At 36.8% G+C, this 22,711-nt stretch overlaps 1 protein-coding gene across 3 annotated transcripts in view; it reads left to right on the plus strand.

The window, feature by feature from the left end:
• Positions 1 to 484: 484 nt before the first annotated feature.
• LOC137646061 (uncharacterized) overlaps positions 485 to 22,711 on the plus strand; it is a 415,122-nt gene continuing 392,895 nt past the window's right edge. The window contains exon 1 of one of the 3 annotated variants that reach the window (XM_068379219.1): positions 485 to 599. In XM_068379219.1, coding sequence (XP_068235320.1) covers positions 597 to 599 — 3 coding nt within the window. In that variant the 5' untranslated portion in view covers positions 485 to 596. The other 2 variants (XM_068379218.1, XM_068379217.1) reach the window with 2 other exon arrangements.

Genomic DNA, 22,711 nt, shown 5'->3' on the forward strand with positions numbered 1-22,711 from the left:
GAGAGACTTACTTAACCCTACTTGAATTTTTACTAGCAAATATAAACAAGTCAGGTGCGATGAGAGCAATAAGGTAATCAAATCATTATCTATCTTATTAAAATCGAAAGCATCGGAAATTAATCTTATCAGTGAATTAGTTATCTTGATACCCATCGTCCCAGCTATATACAGTAAATCCCGGCATAACCTCTCTATCAGGGGTGCCATTCATACGATAATTATCGTACATGTACGGTTATTCTAAGTCCAGTACGATGTACGATACATACCTTAGGTATATACATATGTGTTTAATTAAACAATTATACTAAAATATTTTGAAATAAGTCAATCATGTAACTCAATAATTATATTGAAACTGTGTATGATAATTTTTGTTGAAAAACGACAATTCTAAGGCTCATGTACGATAATCCAGTCGAAATAATTTGGCAACCCTGCTCTCTATGGTCATTGTTCAAGCAGAAGCAGTTTCAGTGAATCAGTACGGAAGCTGAAACTTGAATGGACAGTCTATAGTACTACGAGTTGGTGTCCTTAAATTGAGTGTTATTGCCTGGCAACACTAATCTTCTCACATTACAGTCTTTAAAATGGTAGGCCTATTCCTGATTATGTACTAATTTATTCTTCACTCTCGTATAAGTGTAATTACAAGCGGTTGTGTTACTAACCTACAGTGTGGTGTTATAATGTGATTGTATTTATTTGAGGAAGAATAGAATGTTTCGTATTTTCATGGCTGAACTTCACTGTAATACTTAGCCTTGTCCATGCCTTGACTCCAAAAGCAAAGGTAACAATTAGACTTATAGTTTATGGTATAACAATACCCATAATAATACCCCTTTGTCAGTGTCTACAATATGTTCCTGATTTCTAAAGGCAATCATATAAGAAGCAAGTCTTGCTGTTGGAAGACCAATCTACAGTCAATTAAGGTATGAGCTTTGATTTAATGTGACGTCTTGTAATGTAGCGCCGATTTCATTATTTATTTAAGAAAACCGTTATCGCGTGTTTAAAGATCATTGCTGGTATTTTTGGGGTTGTATCTACATGTTACCTTTTATGGCTAAGGCCAGCTTGACCTAACACCTAAGTTATTTTAGGCTAATAAATAATTAACTCGCTGGTTACACAGTACCTAGTATTTTGGCATTATTATAGAACAACACGGACAAAGCTTTACTAATAAAGGAATGTGTTTTTATGTAGAAAACATAATTTTAATTAGTAAACAACCTTTATTTACGTCGCAAATAAATATTTAATAAGATATACCCTAATATATCTTAAGGTAATGGTAGTCACCTAGTGGGAACTGTGGTTTTTGGGTGAGGAAAATTTACTGGCGAATCGATAAATAATGGTTAAACTAACCTTTTCCTCTCTATAGATTATTCTCTGGGACATAAATTCATGATAAATTACACAAAATATTGGTATCCTATTCCCCTGAAATATTTTTCACTTTTTTTGTTTACCTTTTACAAACCACACATATCTGCTCCTGTTCGTAAAGTGTCCTAAGTGCGATTCTGAGTTATCCTTTAGGGAAGACTAAATATTTTTTATTGCATCTTCACTGTGAAGATTACTAAGTTAAAAAAAAGGGGACGTAGGTGTCAAGCATAAGGCAAGGAATTATTTGTGATTTACTTTTAGTTTATTACCTGGGTAGGGTGGTCTAGGTGGGGCTAGGTATGTGACCTGGGAAATACTAGGATATGTTAGGGGGGTTTGCTAGGTTCTGTGGCCGTTTACAAATCTCGAAAGTGTTAAAAAATCCCCTCTTCCTGTTTTCAGCCACCCAAAGTCCCAGGTTCCTACCTTTGTCCATTGAGAAGTGGGGGATAACGGAAGATTGGTTTATTTGCGGTAGAAATAAAGGTCAAATTCATTGAAAACAATATTTACTGTAAGAAAATATATTTTTTCTATTGGAAATGAGGTTCCGTATTGTTCTATAATTTTACCATACCATATGATCTTGTATGTAGGCCTACTCTTTAAATTTTAGAATTATATATTTTGACTAGAGTACCTAAATCTTACTTAACCATTTGAGTAAATAAATATGGACATACTTTTGGTTTAAAGTCTTTAACGTGTCCGTTTCATACATGCATTAGTGCAAAATACAAGACATTATTTAGTTGACAATATGCACCACTACAGTGCACTTGTTAAGCAGTATTTCTATTTGTGGTTAATAGATGATACGGTAGATATATGATACTTTAATTTCTAGCCATATACACTAACTATACATTTTTTTGGACTTAATGTTTTTTATCTATTTCTGACTGTGAATATAAGGGTAAACCACCCATTCACAAGTTTTCCTACCCCTGTTAGGATTACTGTAATCACTCCTTAATGAATTGAAATCATTATGGTGATATGCGTAGTAATAGTATTTATATTTATTATCATTATCATTAAGTTATTGTTATATAATTTGTCATAAAATTTTATCAGCAACTTGAATTAATTGTGATTTCTGATGAATCTATTGCGACGCATGCAAATCTAATGCCTTTTTTTGGGCTCGGCCATGTCGTCCTGATGGAAGGTTCCTTTAGGTAGCTTTGCTACAGTGATACTCCCAAAGAATTAACCATAGGTCGCCAGAATTCTAACTCTTGGCGCGAGTATCCTTAATATCTCTTTAAGGATATCGCATAGAATCACGGGACGTATTTTTTGATACAACACATAGCAATCTTCACCCCGAATAGATTTAACTCTTTGAGGGGGAAGAGTGGCGAACGAAAGGGGAGCCGTTATCAAGGTACCCGGTGGACCCCCTCCCCGTATAACTATGGCCCATCATTCCTTTCAACTGTAGCATTTAAGCTAAGTGCGCTCCCACGTTTCTCTCGGTGTTGTTACGGTTTATTGGATTATTATCATGCAATCTCCAGCATCTTCATCCTCTGGAAAGTTGAGTATTTGATCTTTCCTGTGTATAATTTATAGCTCCCTTCTCACAGTTGAATTTGTATAATTTAAGTGTGTTAAGTGGAGCGCTGCCAACTCCGGAGGCGGTCATTTTGAGACAGCTGTCGCAGACCATAAATGCAATTTATTTAGTTTGTAGTGAGACGCTCCCGGTATTTAGCTATAAAGAATCTTTTAGCTATTTAGGCAAATTATAGTAGTGAAGATTGCATACATATATTTCCTCTTCCGATATGTAACGTTACTTTCGTAATCCTAAACGGTCTGTATACGTTAGTAATGTAAATCCAACTTCTTGTATCGTTTCATATTAATTCGGTTGGGGATATATATCCCTTAGAATTTATGGGTATAATTCGATATATTTCTCTTTTAGAGTAAAGAGGATAAACCTTCCTCCCCTCTGAGTGCCGCCATCCCAAGCGGCAACCCCATCTTTCGTCATCGCCACCGAGTAGTTAACTCCGGCTTGACTTAGATAGTTTTACCGTCGATCGTCTTTGCCGCCAAGTATCCCAGCTTCCTAGTATGACGGTAACTCAGGGTGTATTGTCTTGCAGCTGACAATGTCGCTGACAGGGAATCATGATTCCTCTGCCGCCCATGACGGTGTTGGCATGGGAAGCCATGCTTCCTTAGGTTACAACTAAATGTAGGCGGTATAGCTGCCGCCTTTCTCCCTTGTAAATTATAAGACATGTCTTATAGCCGACAATATCGCCGACAGGGGAATTCTTATTCCTGTACCGACCATGATGGCGTCGGCACATGAAGCCATGCTTCCTTAGTTTACAACTGAAAGTATGCGGCATGCCTGCCGCCGCCTTTCTCCCCTGCAAATTATAAGACCCTTTTCCCTACCCCCTCTGTCCTTTAGTGTCGGCCTAGCCGTCACAACTTTCTTTTGGCCGGTATTCTACAATCATCCCGGCTTGCTGGGTTGACTAAGTTGCCGGCCGGGACCCTACCAGCGGCAGTTAGGTTGCCGCCTCGGCCAACTCCCCCTTATGTCCTTCCTTCACCGGAAGCGAATGCCCCGGGGGGAAAAACTGAGCCGGCTCTGACGGCTACCGGGGGGAAACCCAATATACTGTTGAGAATTCTTCAGTCCTCTCTTGGACTGCCATCCACAGACCTCGCAACCGGCAGTACAGCCGGCGGCAAAAGTTGTGGCTGGATGGAAGCTAGAGTCAGATGCATTCCTCCCCTTCCATTAGAATTCTCATTCTGGCAAGGAGACAGTGGATGGCAGTAGCCCTCTTAAACTTCTATTTATTGTGCTAAACCATAATAATAGGAAACCCTCCTTTCCATTCTTTCTCTCTCTCTCTATCACTAAGTGCCACCTGGCACTAGCCTAACCCCGGCAGTGTACCGGTAAAACTACAGTATACAAGAGTACAGAGCCAGTGAAACTGCAGTATATAACAATACAGTAGTTGGAAAACTACAGTATATAACTGATTTCATCATGTATCTGGGGCGAAGACCCTTTCCCACAGGAAGTGGTGCAAGAATTCATTGCCAAAGCCACCACGAAGAATAGGAACCTTCTCCAAAAGTGGGGCATGTCCTCAAAGAGGAAATCTTCATTAGACCTGCACAACTTCCGACCGTGACCATGACCACGGTGCCTCAAATGGTAGCCCAGCCGCAAACCACCTTCCAGATGGTCCCTCAACAGCTGGTAGCCCAGTCACCTGTGTTTAATCCAGGCTTTGAAAGGCACTCGACCACCTTTCGGCCCTACAAAGGTAAGGGCCCAAAAAGAAGATCCTCCGGAAACCCCCCAAGGGTGGAGGAGGACGTGGTCATGGAAACAAGTCCTCAGGAATCTCTAAACAATGAGAGGTTCCAGGTAGGAGGCAGACTTTTCCACTTTCGGGATTGTTGAACTTTGGATCACTGGGTCCACAGCCAAATTACGAATGGACTTGGTTGGAAATGTAACAAAAATCCACCCCACTTTTCCAGAATTCTTCCAACACTGCACCCCCTTGTTGGAAGAATATACCTCAGAACTCTTGAACAAGAAGGTAATAAGACTCATTCTTCTTTATTTCGATAAAAGTCCCGGAACTGCAGATCAACCTCTTCGCAACGAGCGACAACAAGAAACTACCTCGTTATGTAGCCCCTTACGAGAACCTCAAGCAGAAGCGATAGACGCCATGTCTCTCCACTGGAACAGATAGAATCGGATTTACCAGTTTCCACCAACCAATCTCCTGCTAAAAGTCCTCGACAAGCTAAGATCTGTCAGAGGAACAGCTGTAGTAGTGGCCCCCAAATGGCCCTAAAACAATTGGTTCCCTCTAGTTCTAGAATTGAAACTGAAGCTGTTTCCTCTGCCGAAACCCAGTTTTATCCCAACTGGTGCAGAAGTTGACTGTTTACGTTTCATCCTCGAGAACCAACAACCTACATCTCATATGATTTTTTTGCCCTAGCAGCGAACAAAAAGTTCAGGATCTCGAAGGACAAGTTCGACTTCATTATAGAGTACAAGTCAAGCTCAACCAGGAGACAATGTGAATCGTCTTAGAAGAAATGGGTATCCTTTGTGAAAACAAGGAGACCAACAGAGATTTCAACAGATTTCTGTTTCTCTTTCTTCATTTACCTACTTGAACAAGGCTTGACTTCCACTATGATAACTGCATGTAAGTCGGCCCTGACTAGACCTCTTCTATACGCCTTTGAGGTGGACCTCACAAGCGAAACCTTCTATAAGGTGCCAAAGCATGCACTAGACCCAAACCGGCAACCCCTCCAAAGCCCATTACATGGTCGTTTGTCTAAGTCTTGCACTATGCTTCGAACCTAAACAATGAGGATTGTACTCTAAAGGAGCTAACACAGAAAGTCATTTTTCTGTTTGCAATAGCCTCAGGGGCTAGAGTTAGTGAAATATTAGCCCTATCAGGGATGTAGGCCATATTCGGTTCCTAGACACAGGAGAACTGAACCCTTTTCCTGATCCTGTCATTCTTGCCAAGAACGAGCTACCTACCAAGAGGTGGGGTTCTTGGAGAATCTGCCCACTGAAGGAAGATGTCTCTCTATGCCCAGTAGAGTGTCTTAAGGTCTATCTATGTAGAACTTCAGACTTCAAGGAAGGACAGCTCTTCTGAGGCGAAACCTCAGGATCAAAATCTATCCCTAAGACAACTGAGAGCAAAACTCACCTACTTATTCGCAGAGCAGATCCTGACAGCTCACCCACAGGTCCCGATCCAAAGAAAATTGCTTCTTCACGGAACTTCTTCCAACACAGGGGCTTTGGTAGACTCCGCTCATACAATGGGTGGAGATTACCCAGATCTTTTACAGACACTATACGAAGCAAGTACATGAAATAAAACATGTTGTGGTGATGGCGGGTAGTGTTATAAAACCCGTCTTCTAGCGCTGCAATGAACAGTGAACTGCTTTGGGACTTTCCAGTGCATCGGGTGCATGGGTACATTACCCTCGAGTGCAAATCACAACGATGATTAACACACTGTTCCACACAGGTGCATATCTGACTGATAACACCAGTGCCGAATGAACGCTGCGTCTCGGTGTTCATGCATTTCCAAAATCTGTACAAATCAGTCAGATTTGGTTTCACATCTCCATTTAGTGGCATCATTTTGATGAAATTACATATTTTTTCTACAAGAGAAAATATGGACCCTGATGTGTTTTCAATGCCGGATCAGATTGATACCCAATTGTAACTATATTTGATAATCTAGTTGCAAGGTAAAATACTAAACATATTTATCTTATTGCTGCTATCTCAGTTACAGACGAATAAAGCATACTAGAGTTTTGATTAAACTCTAAAAGGGCCCAACTTGAAATCAGAGTACAGATTTCCAAGGTATGAGAAAGGTAAACTCTTAAGTATTACCTTCCGTCCCTATGGAGATACAAACTTTGAATCCTTATAGTTGAAGTCAACACTTTACCTGCAGGGGGCAGGAAGCCCTAAGCTAGTTCCAAGCTTAGTGGATATGACAGACAACGGTAATGTCATATATAAAGGTCTAGGAGACCATATAAGGAACTCATTGAAAATAAAAGCACTTTTACAAATCCACAGATATAGTACTTTCAAGTTAATTTTCTGGTAAGCTCCCATCAGGACGACATGGCCGAGCCCAAAAAAGCGGATTTTGAGCAAAGTGAAAAATCTATTTTTGGGTGAGATAGCCATGTCGTCCTGATGTACCTACCCTTCTTTCTTAAAATGACCCCACATAAAACTACTCTATCTGCGGCTATTCCTGCTTAAATGCAACTAGGAATGATGAGCCGTAGTAATATGGGGAGGGGGTCCACCGGGTACCTTGATAACGGCTCCCCTTTCGTTCGCCACTCTTCCCCCTCAAAGAGTTAAATCTATTCGGAGTGAAGATTGCTATGTGTCGTATCAAAAAATATGTCTGCTGATTTTATGCGATATCCTTTAAAGATATATTAAGGATACTCGCGACAGGAGTTAGAATTCTGGGGACCTATGGTTAATTTTCTGGGAGTATTACTGTAGCAAATATCCCTTAGAAAGCTACCTAAAGGAACCTTCCATCAGGACGACATGGCTATCTCACCCAAAAATAGATTTTTCACTTTGCTCAAAATTCGTTTATTATGGGTGTGTTGGAAGTCTAGAATGTTTTAGAAGGATTATGCGGAGTTTAGAATGGAAATGACATCTTTTTAAATTATTGTTGATGCCGAAATTATATTTTATCTTAGTAAATATGAGTTTCTTTGTGGAAGGCTTTTTATCAAGTGAAAAGAAATATTTTTAGTTGGCTATGATATTAGGAAAACATAGTTTTATTACAAAGATCCCTATGAGAAAAATTTGGGAACGAGGGTTTGTGAGGTATCACATGTCACAGCATTATTATAATTATTATTATTATTATTATTATTATTATTATTATTATTATTATTATTATTAATTACTTGCTAAGCTACAACCCCAGTTGGAAAAGCGTTATGATATAAGCTCAGGGGCGCCAACAGGGAAAATAGCACAGTGAGGAAAGCAAACAAGGAAAAATAAAATGTTTTAAGAAGAGTAACAACATTAAAATAAATATTTCTTTCATAAACTATAACAATATTAGCAAAACAAGAAAAAGTTAAATTAGATGGAATAGTGTAGCGGAGTTTACCCTCAAGCAAGAGAACACTGACCCAAAACAATGGAAGACCATGGTACAGAGGCTATGGCACTACCCAAGACTAGAGAACAATGGTTTGATTTTGGAGTGCCCTTCTCCTAGAAGAGCCGCTTACCATAGCCAAAAAGTCTTTTCTACCCTTACCTAGAGGAAAGTAGCTATTGAACAATTACAGTGCAGTAGTTAACCCCTTGGATGAAGAAGAACTGTTTGGTAATCACAGTATAGTCGGGTGTATTAGGACAGAGGAGAATTTGTAAAGAATAGGCCAGACTTTTTCCTCAAGGACAATGTCTTTCTCCTCATGGGAGTTTTCTATGCTTCTGAGGAGCTTTCAGCAGTCTTGCCCACCCCTGAATTTTAGTCCTCCAGAGTGGGATATGCCAAACATTCTTTTCGAGGTAGTATAGCAGCAAATCTTTCAATGCTTCTTCTTGTCCCTGTGGTGGAAGCTCTATAAGTTGTGTAGCTAGGCCAGGTCTCATAAAGTACAGGAAGCAGCTTGTCAATAGTAATGTTCATTATAAGTCTGGAGGAAAGGTGGAATGATCTTATTTGACTGTATCTGTAAAAAAAACTTCTCCCTCATTCACCCTTTGTGAGGGGAGGGATGGCAGAATAAATACCAATCCATTGTGCATCATTTGCTGAGTATTTCTATCTAGACTTCAGCGTCAATGACCTTCGATGTCAGGATGCCAGAGAACTTTAAATCAAGGGTTTTCATTCATTGACCAAGTACCATATACATAACCAAGTACTGGCCTGGCCCCATGTAGGCTGAAAGGTTGCTGGAGTCATCTCCTTCTCTTGCATAAGAGACAGGGAGACTTGGCATTTCCAGGGAAGAAAAAGAACCAACCCCGAGGTTCTTTAAAGTTAGGCTTCCCATCTCAATCATCCTTTCAGTCTTGAGCCAAGGTGAAAATGAAGCATCTTTGACAGGATAGTGGATGGGATACTCGCACCATCAGTCGCTAACTACTGCGATAACGATTTCAACAAAGCCCTTTACTGTCTTTGGATTTCAATAATCTTTTCAGCTCCACTGTAACATGCCCCATTGTAAAGGAATCAAGTTTGTATAACTAGGGAAAAGTGCAAATGCTTATAAAGATAAAACCTCAGTAAACACATTTTCTTGGTTTTCCATTGTCAGTTCCAGGTAGGATTCTTTGTCTTAACTTTGCGCTGAACACGTGATTATGCTTTACAAAACTTATGTACGTAGTACACTCGAGTAATGCAATGTGATATGGTACCCGCACTACCAAAAGGATATTGCACAAATAGAGAGTGTACAAATGTCATTTACTGCTAGAATATAAGAAGTTAAGAACCTTGACTACTGGGAAAGACTGCAGTTTTTAAAATTGTACAGTCTAGAAAGAAGAAGAGAATGCTACATGATAATACAAGCATGGAAGCAAATCGAAGGAATTACTGAAAACATGGCGCTAAAAATATCAGAAAGAGCAAGCCGAGGTAGATTAATAGTGCCCATAACTATACCAGGAAAACTAAGGAAGGCACACAGGACATTAATCCACTATACACCAGCATCGATAATGCAGTGACGATTTAATGCGCTGCCAGCTCTTCTAAGAAACATACATATCAGGAGTGAGCGTAGATGTGTTTAAGAATAAGCTCGATAAATACCTAAGATGCATCCCAAACCATCCAAGACTGGAAGATGCAAAATAACCGGAAGATGCATTAGTAACTCTCTGGTGGATATACGAGGTGCCTCACACTGAGGGACCTTGGGGAACCCAAACATAGAATAAGGCAATAAGGTAAGGTAAGGCATCCTGGTGCTTTCGGTTGAGAACCAAACATGTGGAAGGTAATATCCAGCAATACAGTGCTTGAAATCCCATAATTTTTATGTTGATAATTGATACTACTGTTTCGATGGAGTGCACAAACGATTGGGTAAAATTAGTTAAATATATTTTTTTTTTTTATCAAACTTCTCATAGTAGCGAGGTATGTTACCGTCTCGTGCATAGAGAGAGAGAGAGAGAGAGAGAGAGAGAGAGAGAGAGAGAGAGAGAGAGAGAGAGAATTTGGGTTAAAAGTAAAGGTGTCTGGTTTTATTTCCTGTTTCATCAGAATAGATGATAACCAGGACGTCAGCCGAACAAGCCTAACACCCCCACTGTGGTGCCCAGCCATAGCAGTGGCCTCCCCAGTAAACCGTTCAAACTGATAGTCACGAGCTTGGATCGATCTGCTGCCATGCGAATACGTTACGGAAAGAACAATTGTTATATTCCATTCTCTTATATATAGTGATATTGGAATACTTTTAACAATGTTTGCACACGGGTTAAGCTAAACTCCAAGGCTTTGTGACAGGCTCTATTTCTGACAAACGTTTACGGCGTTATCAGTTTACTCAAAGCAAAGTGGAAAACGCGAAGTTCATCCTATCTGTACCTTCGTTTACGATGAAAATTTAAAGGAAGGCTGTCCAATACCTTCCTTCAACTGATAGCAAAGGGAGTTAATCAACACAGTGTATATAAGATCACCATTAATAGTAGCGGTATGTCATATATTCGAGGATTTCCTTTTTTTTTTTCTTCTTGAGAATATTTTAAGCAGGCCCTCGTGATTTTAAAACAGTCTAGAGACTCTAGACCATTGACATGTAGTTATATCAACGGAAAACTAACAACGGCCATTGATCCATGTACTAAACGGATTGTATGAAATGCATTCGTCGGCTTATTGTAGATAGAGGAAAGGTATTGGGAGGACTTTATGGTCAAAGTGGTCTTTTATATTTAAGTCTGTCAATTCAAAAGGAAAATACCGTATCACACCATTTTACGTGAAATAGATATAATGTTTTGTATGTGTATTCAAGTCTCTATGAGTATAACAGGAATATGCTATATCACCATTTTACGTTATAATAGATTTAATGATTTATATATCGCATATAAAGCATTTCCCGGCACACTAGCGTTCTCAATTATGTTAGTCCCCCGTTAAACACAAGGCTAGATAGAATCTATAGAAAACGCCAGGTTTAGAACCATTATTTTTAGGTTTCCATTTGTTTACCAGAGCTTAGTGGAATCTGGAGAAGACAATTTGCAGATCGTTTTCCCTATCATTGGGAGTGGAGTAGGATTTAAAATTTTGAATGAAATGATTGATGGTTTGTTTATTGTTGGTACCTCACAGATAGCATGCTCGTTTAAAGGTTTAATGAGGTTTAGATTTTGTATATGCTCATACACACATACACACACACACACATATATATATATATATATATATATAGATATATATATATATATATATATAAAGTATATATATATAGATATATATATATATATATATATATGTGTGGGTGTGTGTGTGTGTAATATGTATGTAATATAAAGTAGAGGATATAGGCAGTAGGTTGACCGGGGGCACGAGCCACCCGTTGAGATACTACCGCTAGAGAATTATTGGGTTCTTTGACTGGCTAGGCAGTAGTACATTGGATCCCCTCTCTCTGGTTATGGCTCATTCTGTCCTTGCCTAAATATACACCGAGTAGTCTGACTTTTCATTCCACATTCTCATCTGTCCTCATACACCTGATAACACTAGATATTTTTTTTTGCCAAACAATTCATCTTCACTCAAGGGGTTAATTAATGCTATGTAATTGTTCAGGTGCTACTTTCCTCTCGGTAAGGGTAGAAGAGACTTTTAAGCTATGGTAAGCAGCTCTTCTAGGAGACGGACACTCCAAAATGAAAGCATTGTTCTCTAGTCGAGGGTAATGCTATAGCCTATGTACCATAGCCTGTCACTGTCTTGGATCAGAGTTCTCTTGCTTGAGGGTACACTCGGGTACGCTGTTCTATCTTATTTCTCTTTCTCTTGGTTTTCTGAAGTTTTCTATATCTTACAGTAAATATGAAAGATCTAATTTAATGTGGTTACTGTTCTTGAAATATTTTGTTTAATTTATTTATACCCTCTCTTTCAGTGTATCTATTTCCTTGTTTCCTTTCCTCACTGGGCTATTTTTCCCTATTGAAGCCCTAGGACTTATAGAACCTTCCTTTTCCATTAGGGTTATAGCTTAGCTTGTTGTAATAATAATAGTAATATTTAAACATGTTAGAAAATTATATGAACATGGGCAGGACATGGTAATGAGAATTACAGATAATAGATGGACAAAACGAATAACAAAATGAGTCCCTAGAGATTGAAAACGAAGCAGGGGAAGGAAGAAAAGACGAGGATGACCGAACGAAGAAAATTTTCGGGGATAGACCGGCATAGAAAGACCGTAAACAAACGAGAGAGGAAGGACATGCCTGAGGCCTGCAGTGGACTAGCAACGGCGGATGAAGATGATGATATATGTGTATGTATGTGTGTATATATATATATATATATGTATAGTATATGTATATATATATATATATATATATATGTATATGTATATGTATATATATATATATATATATATGTATATATATATATATATATACATATACATATATATATATATATACATATACATATATATATACATATATATATATATATATATATGTGTGTGTGTGTGTGTTTGTATGTATAATGTGTAGGAACGTGTGCTTTCACGTGCACATATGCATGCATTGTATATAAAATTAGATCTTGCCCCAAAATCTTTCCTTCGAATCCAAAGCTGAATAGAGCGAAATCTAGAGAAACATCCAAACTCCAAAAGTGCCAGAACATCGGGAAGCCTGTTTGCACCGAGTGTCATAAGATAAAGAATACTTGGTCAGTGGGTCAGAGGTCATCGACACAAAGTTGCTGACCACGTTCACGTACCATACCGGGCAGAGTGGAGGTTGGGTGGGTGGAGGACGGGGTATCATGAGATGATCAACCCCTTTTTTTTAACGGGTACGTTTTTGTTCCAGTTAAAGTGGTGAAAATGAATGTTAGTTTGGTTACCACACACCCAATACTGTATGTGTGCGTGCGCACACACACACACACACACACACACATATATATATATATATATATATATACATATATACATACATACATACATTATATTGGGTTTGTTTTTTGAAGTCGAGAAAACCGATGGTGATACTTGCTTAAATATCAGAAGGCTGTATATTTTTTTTCGGTCACTGTGCATCCCCCCAAAAGGGAAAACTCATATATAGTATATATATATATATATATTATATATATACTCTGTATATATATATATATATACTCTGTATATATATATATATATATATATCTGTATATATATATATATATATATTATATACTATATATATACAGATATATATATATATATATGTATATATATGTATATATATATATATATATATATTTAGCATACCGAGGAGGTTGTATGGTACAATTTTGATCAATAAAATAAACCATGTGATTGTGAGACTACGAGGGGTAGAATATTCTGGGGTAGGGAGGAGAGGGACTGGTAGAGTGGGAAATATGGTCTAAGACAGGGCCCTGTTATGACTCCCTGACTTTTCTTCATACGAGTGGTGCTGGAAGTCAAATAAAAGGCAGTGGCTGGAGGCATAAATGTATGGAAAGCGTGTGGGAATGTACTTTAGGAAGAGATTGTTGTACAAAATTTACTTTATGGAAGTGAAGTGAGACTGTTTCGTGCGAAGAAAGAAAAAGGTTAAAGCTGTTCAGATTAATAATACGTAATTTATTTAAGAAGACTTGATTTTTGAGATATGCGAAAGAATGCTTTAAAGGTTGGTATAAAGTATGCAAAAGGATTGCTCTGGGTTTTTAGGTGATAATAGGTTATTGAAAAGTTTATAATTGAGAGGGGTGTTTGGGGGTAGGAGGAGAGGAAAGGCCAGAACTGGTTGAGTAGGTGTGAAAGATGTGTTTAGAAAAGAAGGGTTTCAATACCTGGAAAGTGCAAGAATTCGTACAAGATAGAGTTGAATAGCACATCTTGTTTAGGGGGTTCTGAGTAGGTATACGAAGTGATATATATATATATATATATATATGTATATATATATAATATATATACGTGTGTGGTGTGTGTGTGTATGTATAATTTTACAGCGCAGGAACACGATTCAGCAGTTGAAATATGAATTTGGTAGGGACTTTAGTTCATTTTTAGAGCCATCCCTTGATAGGGGAAATGGCTGTTGATTCCAATCTTGATTTGTTGAAGAGGAACTTACGGTCTATTGAGTTTCTTATTCATGATCTAGATATTAATTAAATTTCTTATTCCTTATCTAGATATTAATCTCTGGCACCGTCGTTCAATTAGTTCGTTGTGCATGTTGCATAAGATTTTTCATAATTCTGACCGTCCTTTACATTCAGGTCTTCATGGGCAGTACCATCCTTTTCGTAATACTAGGCATTCTATTAGTCAGGCCTTCTCCATCATGAGGTTCAATACTACACAGCGTTGTAGAAGTTTTATTCCAGCTATGACCAAGTTGTGGAATGATCTTCCTAATCGGGTATGAATTGGTAGAACTTCAAAAGTTCAAAACTTGCATCAAATGTATTTATGTTGAATAGGCTGACATCAGTCTTTTTATAGTTTATGTATGAAAGATAGGTTTTAATGTTGTCACTGTTCTTGAAATGTTATACTTTAATTGATTATAACTTCTCATATAGTTTATATATTTCCTTATTTCTTTTCCTCACTGGGCTATTTTTCCCTGATGGAGCCTTAGGGCTTATAGCATCCTGCTTTCCCAACTAGAGTTGTAGCTTAGCTAGTAATGCATATATATATATATATATATATATGTATATACACATACGTATATATACTGTATATATCATTAAGTGGATTTCCCCATGGGTCTCTGATCCCGAGGTAGTGAGAATCAGATATTAATAGATGTATAATATATGGCTTATATGAATGTATATGAAAAACACGTATCTGGAGTTGGGTCATGTTAGGGTTGTGTCTATTTAGGTAAGTTCCGTTTAAACTCTTTGGGCCTTGGCATACAGTAAATTAGGTATCGTATAGTTAGTTGGGTATGGCGAGTCATAGCATCGATGGAAAGGACAAAGATGCTTAGGCTAGTTTAGAAAAAAAGAACAGATAAACCCCCCCCCCCAGTGCTCAGATCATGAGAGTGGGAAGAATATAATAATAATAATAATGATAATAATATTGATGTCAGAAAATAAATATAAGAAAGCTTTGCAATGGCGTCCACAGCTATGATGTTCATGATATAAGATAATAGGTGCCATTTGAGCAAAAATAGTCTTTGCTTAAAATTCACCACCTTGGCAGATATTAGTCCTGATCTATTTGGAGTGGAAATTCTTTGAACTTATAGATATCAGAATTACGTCCTTTTTTTTATTAAAGGATGTTCCTTGGTTAAGTATCATGCTATTAGTTGCGCTACTAATGATAGTTTGATTTATAATTTTCTTGTTATTTAACAATCCTATAAGATATGTCATTTTTTATGAACGCACTTCATTCATAATCTCCCCCCACCCTCTCTCTCTCTCTCTCTCTCTCTCTCTCTCTCTCTCTCTCTCGAATTCAATTTGTGTTTGCTCAATATTAAAGTTTGTATATATATAAATAATCCATCAGGTTATAATATGAAAGATTAGGTATAGTATGCGGCCGCCTTTTATGTAAGAATTTAATTCTTGTAATGCCTTAGTATGACTACGCTTAGTTACTCGGGAACTAATGTCAGTCATAATTTCAAGACTAATTATTGTTAATTAATTGTTAATAATTTCCTATCAGATATATTGTAATGGCTTTTAACTTTTGTTTTGAAAAAAAAGTGGAGTTTGTGGACTTGGTGGTCTATTTTTTACTTGGACTATTTTTAACATTTCTTCCATAGGCGATTTTGATAGTCGAGTCTGCTTCTTTCAAACCATCTACGCTCCACATTAATTTCAACCATATAGGTACGCAGGGTGCCATTCTATTTTGAAAGTTGATAATGCATCCAGTAAAGGATTTTATTCGAAGCCAATTGTGCAGTCCAATTCAGAAGCTGGCTGACATACTCGCGCAGACGGACCCAGTGCCCTCCTCTCGGTGCGGAGCGCAATGATCAACGGGTGACATCGGACTGTTGAATTTGGCTTTACGTGTAGGACATTACTTTTTCTTTAATAATTCGTCTATTTCGAAAATAACATTATTTAATCTTTAATAATTCGCCTGTTTCGAAAATAATTATTCTTTAATAATTCGCGTATTTCGAAAATACATTGTTTTATTCTTTAATAATTCTCCTATTTCGAAAATAACATGTATTTCCTTTTATGATTTGCCTACTTTGAAAATAGCATATCCCATTCTTTAATAATTTGCCTGTTTTGAAAATAGCATATCTAATTCTTTAATAATTCACTTAATTTGTAGAATAACATGTCTTATTCTTAACTAGTTTGCCCATTTTGAAAATATTATGTTTTATTATTCAATAACCCTCCTATTTTTTTGGAAAATTGGAAAATAACGTTTTATTTATCAACAATGCGCCTATTGTGAAAATCAATTGTCCTTTGAAAGTGCTGTGCAATGTTGATATTTACATATTTCGTAGTGAAATAATAGTAAATAAATGCAAATGGAGGGATCAAAATTCAAATTGGTCATCAAACAAGAATATTCACAAAGAAATCGGGAAAATTGTTAATATTAGCCATATCAGAGAATAGTTGTAAATTTGATATTAATCTGAAAGCAGTTCCAAAACTGAAATGCCTATAGATCAAGATCAGCAATCAATGATGATTGACAACCGCATGTAATTTTTTTTTTTTTTTTAAATTGCATCCGTGAAAAAGCAGAGCAATAGTTGGTGAATGGTCTCCTCTTCCTGTGTGTGTGCTTCTCCAGCCCTTTGCTGTCTGTTGTACCAAATGGAGTGTCTCTCCACAATTACTTGCTCGAGTCCGACCTCTCCTCTGGGTACGAAGTCATTCTCTCTCTCTCTCTCTCTCTCTCTCTCTCTCTCTCTCTCATCATCATAACCAATATTTTTAATATAACTATCTCCTGCTTTGTCTTATCTACACTGCTTTTAATTTTTCTCTACTGAGCGATGTACAAAGCTTTTATTAGAACTCTCTCTCTCTCTCTCTCTCTCTCTCTCTCTCTCACACACAAAAATCACCACTATATTCTAATTTTTCAATGTGTCACGTAAAGGAAAATAATATATGAACATACAAAGAAAGGTAAATCGTCCCACACACACTCTCTCTCTCTCTCTCTCTCTCTCTCTCTCTCTCTCTCGTAGAGTGCTTTGTTTTGTCTAATCTCACCAGTGACACAACTTCTCCCCTCCCCCCTCTATCCGGTGTTCTTGGTGCATTGATAAAATTTTTCCTACAGTCTATTGTTGAATCATTGTATTTATGCTAAAATCTAGAAACCTGAATTTCATTTTGTGGTAATATAAGGCAGGGAACGATATGGCACTTGTTCTTATACTTTGCATGTCTTTATTTCTTTGTGTGCTCTCTTTATTTATAGTCGAATGTTATGGGCGCCAGGTGGAGGAATGTGAAGACGTAAGTGATAAGCTCGCAATCGGGAATGTATGTTATTATTATTATTATTATTATTATTATTATTATTATTATTATTATTATTATTATTATTATTATTATTATTAGCCAAGCTACCACCCAAACGGTTAATAAGCCTACTCATTGGGGCGAAACCCTTCACCTGTCAGTTCCCCCATTACCCGTCTATTGTTTGATGTCATTTATTATTATTATTATTATTATTATTATTATTATTATTATTATTATTAATATTATTATTATTATTATTATTATTATTATTATTATTATTACCTCCTCCAAGGTTACAAATCGAGTTGGTTTATTTATTTATTTTTATTTATTTATTCGTCGTTGTTTCTGTCTGCGGACAGGATTACGTCAAAACAATTCGACGCATTTGGACGAAATATTTACCACATACAGATCTTAGGCCATGGACAACTCCATTAACCTTTGGCGGAGGTCAGAAATCTCTGATTGCTCGTATTATTATTATTATTATTATTATTATTATTATTATTATTATTATTATTATTATTATTATTATTATTATTATTATTATTATTATTATTATAACCAATTTACAATTCTGGTTTGAAAAGAAGGATGCCATAAGCCCCAGGGCTTCGAACGTGACTCCCAGGTGATATGTTGGCCTGGGGTTCGAGACCCGTTCAACCTCGATAGTTTCTTTAGTATCTGCAACCTCACCATCCTTGTGAACTAAGCATGAGGGATTTTGGGAAGCCTATAGGTCTATCTGCTGAGTCATCAGCAGCCATTGCCTGGCTCTTCCTGGTCCAAGTTTGGTTAGAGAGATGGTTTGGACACTGATCACTGCTGTATATATGATCAGTCTTGATGGCATTGTCCTGCTAGGACATTGTCACTGTCCCTTGCCTCTGCCATTCATGAGTTACCTTTAAAGCCTTTAATACCTCTGTGAGGCAAGGAAATAAATGAAATATATATGAGAAGTAATAATATAATGTATCTCAATTTCAGTAACAACATTAAAATAAATGTCATAAATAAATTATGAAGAGATACTTATGTCAACCCGTTCAACATTAAAAAATTTCACTGCAAGTTTGAACTAATGAAGTTCCAGCAATTTAACTGCCAAATCAATTTAGAGATATGACTAACCTTTTTTGAAATTATGCTTGTACTGTACACTTAATGAAATACAAACGCGAGTGCACAGTTAAAATAAGTTTCATAACATTAGTGGACAATAATCGAAAGTTTTAAGAAACCTGACGAAAGAAATTGTAGATTATTTCAGGTTTGTATTGAGCAAATGCGTAGGTTGGTAATATGTAAACTTAAACACATCCTAAATGTATTGTTTAATTAATAAACGCAAATATCCAGCATATATATATATATATATATATGTATATATATATATATATATATATTTATATATATGTATATATATATATATATATATATTTATATATATGTATATATATATATATATATATGTATTAGATGTGGACAGGAAAAATGGTTATTAAAATCCATTTATTAATCCAGACGTTTCGTGATTTTCATAATCACATCTTCCAGGGCTACAAATGGGAAGTATATAAATAACATTAAGAAAAAATAATGAAAAATTAGCGAAAAAAAAATCTAAGGAAAGTGTGCTTAAAACAGAATAGTGGCATCAACCTCGCAGAAGCGTAATGAGAAACTGAGGCAAAAAAAAAAAAAAAAAAAAAAAAAAAAAAAAAAAAAAAAAAAAACGAAGGCAATGACATATTATTGAGTGGAGGAATCTTGTGTGTTTAACTGTGGGAGTAGAATAGGCATGTTTGGTTATTAGATACTTGCCCTACAATGCTAAAATTGTTAGTTTTAAAAGTGCCATTAGGGTCTGGAAATGTTCTGTTTAAGATGATATGGAATGTTTCTTCCACAGGCACATTTGTAAATTATGACTCAACATCAAGACTCAAGACTAGTATTAAAAATATCCGAGTCGTGAGATATGGCTTCCTTAAATGCATAGGAGTTACTTCGTGATTTTTTTTAAGGGCTTCTAATAAGGGAACGAACAATTTTGCCGATATATAGTTACGTGTATTAAAAAAAGGCTAAAAGGCCGCAAGGGAACATTAGGCTTATGGATTTTTGGCAAACCATATAAAGTGCCCTATGAAGACTCCTGACAATTATTTTTTTTTTTATAATTAGCTTCATTAATAGAATATTCATTTATAAGTTGTCATTAAAGTCAGGCTCACCAAGTTTCACAAATTTGGACTCCGCATATATATATATATATATATAGAGAGAGAGAGAGAGAGAGAGAGAGAGAGAGAGAAATATAATGCTATTGATGGCATTTAATTTATACGAGCGACCTAATCGCCCACTTTCCTCAATACCAATGTTCCTATTTATGTCTGCTTGCTTCTAAATGAACCAACTAATATTTTTTAAACTCATACCTTTTTATAATTAAACTTAAAAGGTATACGTAATTAGAGGTGAATATGCTGTTTTGTTTAATTTCTGTCTATATAGGTCCTTTTGATGTCATTTTTTCAGTGGCCTGTTACTCGGTACGCTGTAAGCGTTAGTCTCAGTTAAAATCTTAAGGTAACTTTACTCTCGGCAAACACGAGATCTAATCTTAAAGGAGATATACGGAGGGAACTTTTATATCTAGTTATTTTTCATTTTCAAACTTTACTGTACTCATCTCATTTAACCCTGCCAGAAAAGTAAATCGTTTATGGGATTTTTTAAACAGGAATTTTACAGTCTTGGTTTATAATTTTCAAACAAAATGGGAACGTATGATGATGTGAATGAATGTCAAAGGAATCCATCTGGTATTTAATTACCATTGGACGATCTCGTGCTAGGTCATATTAATCATTTCCACTGGGAGTAGAACAGATTTTACCGCTGATGAAAAAAAAAGACATTAAAAGTTTTCATAAATCTGTTGATGTTTGTGTACGTTATCTTTTATGAAATACTGAACTTGAGCCTAGAACCCTATTATGTAATAGTGCACCTGAGCTTAGAACCTTGTTATGTATTAGTGCGCATAAGCTTAGAACCTTCATAAGCTTAGAACCTTGTTATGTATTAGTGCGCATAAGCTTAGAACCTTGTTATGTATTAGTGCGCCTAAGCTTAGAACCTTGTTATGTAATAGTGCGCCTAAGCTTAGAACCTTGTTATGTATTAGTGCGCCTAAGCTTAGAACCTTGTTATGTAATAGTGCGCCTAAGCTTAGAACCTTGTTATGTATTAGTGCGCCTAAGCTTAGAACCTTGTTATGTAATAGTGCGCCTAAGCTTAGAACCTTGTTATGTATTAGTGCGCCTAAGCTTAGAACCTTGTTATGTATTAGTGCGCCTAAGCTTAGAACCTTGTTATGTAATAGTGCGCCTAAGCTTAGAACCTTGTTATGTATTAGTGCGCCTAAGCTTAGAACCTTGTTATGTATTAGTGCGCCTAAGCTTAGAACCTTGTTATGTAATAGTGCGCCTAAGCTTAGAACCTTGTTATGTATTAGTGCGCCTAAGCTTAGAACCTTGTTATGTAATAGTGCGCCTAAGCTTAGAACCTTGTTATGTAATAGTGCACCTAAGCTTAGAACCTTGTTATGTAATAGTGCACCTAAGCTTAGAACCTTGTTATGTATTAGTGCGCATAAGCTTAGAACCTTGTTATGTAATAGTGCACCTAAGCTTAGAACCTTGTTATGTAATAGTGCACCTAAGCTTAGAACCTTGTTATGTAATAGTGCACCTAAGCTTAGAACCTTGTTATGTATTAGTGCGCATAAGCTTAGAAACATATGTAATAGTACACTTAAGATTAAACCGTATTATGTACTAGTGCATATAAGCTTATAAATTTATTATATAATCGTGCATTTAAGCTCAGAAACCTATTATGTAATAGTGCACTCAAGCTTAGAAATCTGTGCCCTATTTTTCCCCAAGTTCTCCCAGGCTCATTATCACAGCTGTAGAGAGAGAGAGAGAGAGAGAGAGAGAGAGAGAGAGAGAGAGAGAGGTTGTACTGGCGGATATGAAATACTAATTAGAAAATAAGATATGTTCAAACAGCGATTTTTTTTCTACTTGAACAGTATGTTATTGCACATACTTATTATTATTATTATTATTATTATTATTATTATTATTATTATTATTATTTTCATTATTATTATTATTAGCTAAGCTACAACCCTAGTTGAAAAAGCAGGATGCTATAATTATGCCCAAGGGCTCCAACAGGTAAAAATAGCCCAGTGAAAAAAGGAAATAAATAAACTACAATTGGGGTAATGAACAATTAAAATGGCAGTTTAAGAACATCAGCAACATTAAAACAACATTCATGTAGGTAATAATTAAAAGGATTTAGGATAGTTTTAAATATTTAATAAATCGCAATACGCCAACATGAAATAGTCGCGAGGGAACCAGGTAATTATGATGTAGATCTGCGTATGAATGTTATTTTTAATTATTATTGTTATTGTTTTTATTTTCTCCTTGATTGAATAAGAGAATGAATGAACGGGAGATGGACAAGTCCTCAAGAACACTGATATCCCATGGAGGAGTAGGCTTTGATAAGTGGCAAAGAGAAGGCTTTGCCCTGTCACACTAGGAAAGAGAGAGAGAGAGAGAGAGAGAGAGAGAGAGAGAAGAGGGTGCGCTATGCCCCCAGCAGAGAGAGAGAGAGAGAGAGAGAGAGAGGGAGGCGGTGGCATCGGTGGTGGCTCTGGTAAGGGGGTTGGCACCCTGGGGGGGGGCCGCCTGGCTCTTGGGGTCTGCCTGCTGCCTGCCTTTCCCGTGATCAATAAAGAGAAGAGCGGAGGGAGAGAGGAAGGGAGGGAGAAGATGGAGTGAGGAAGGAAGAGTAGCTTTCCTCCTCCTCCTCCTCCTCTTGCTAGTCCTCCTCCTCCTCCCTATCACTCTCAGTGTATT

This window comes from Palaemon carinicauda, chromosome 8 (genome assembly GCF_036898095.1).
Source record: "Palaemon carinicauda isolate YSFRI2023 chromosome 8, ASM3689809v2, whole genome shotgun sequence".
NCBI classification, from domain to species: domain Eukaryota; kingdom Metazoa; phylum Arthropoda; class Malacostraca; order Decapoda; family Palaemonidae; genus Palaemon; species Palaemon carinicauda.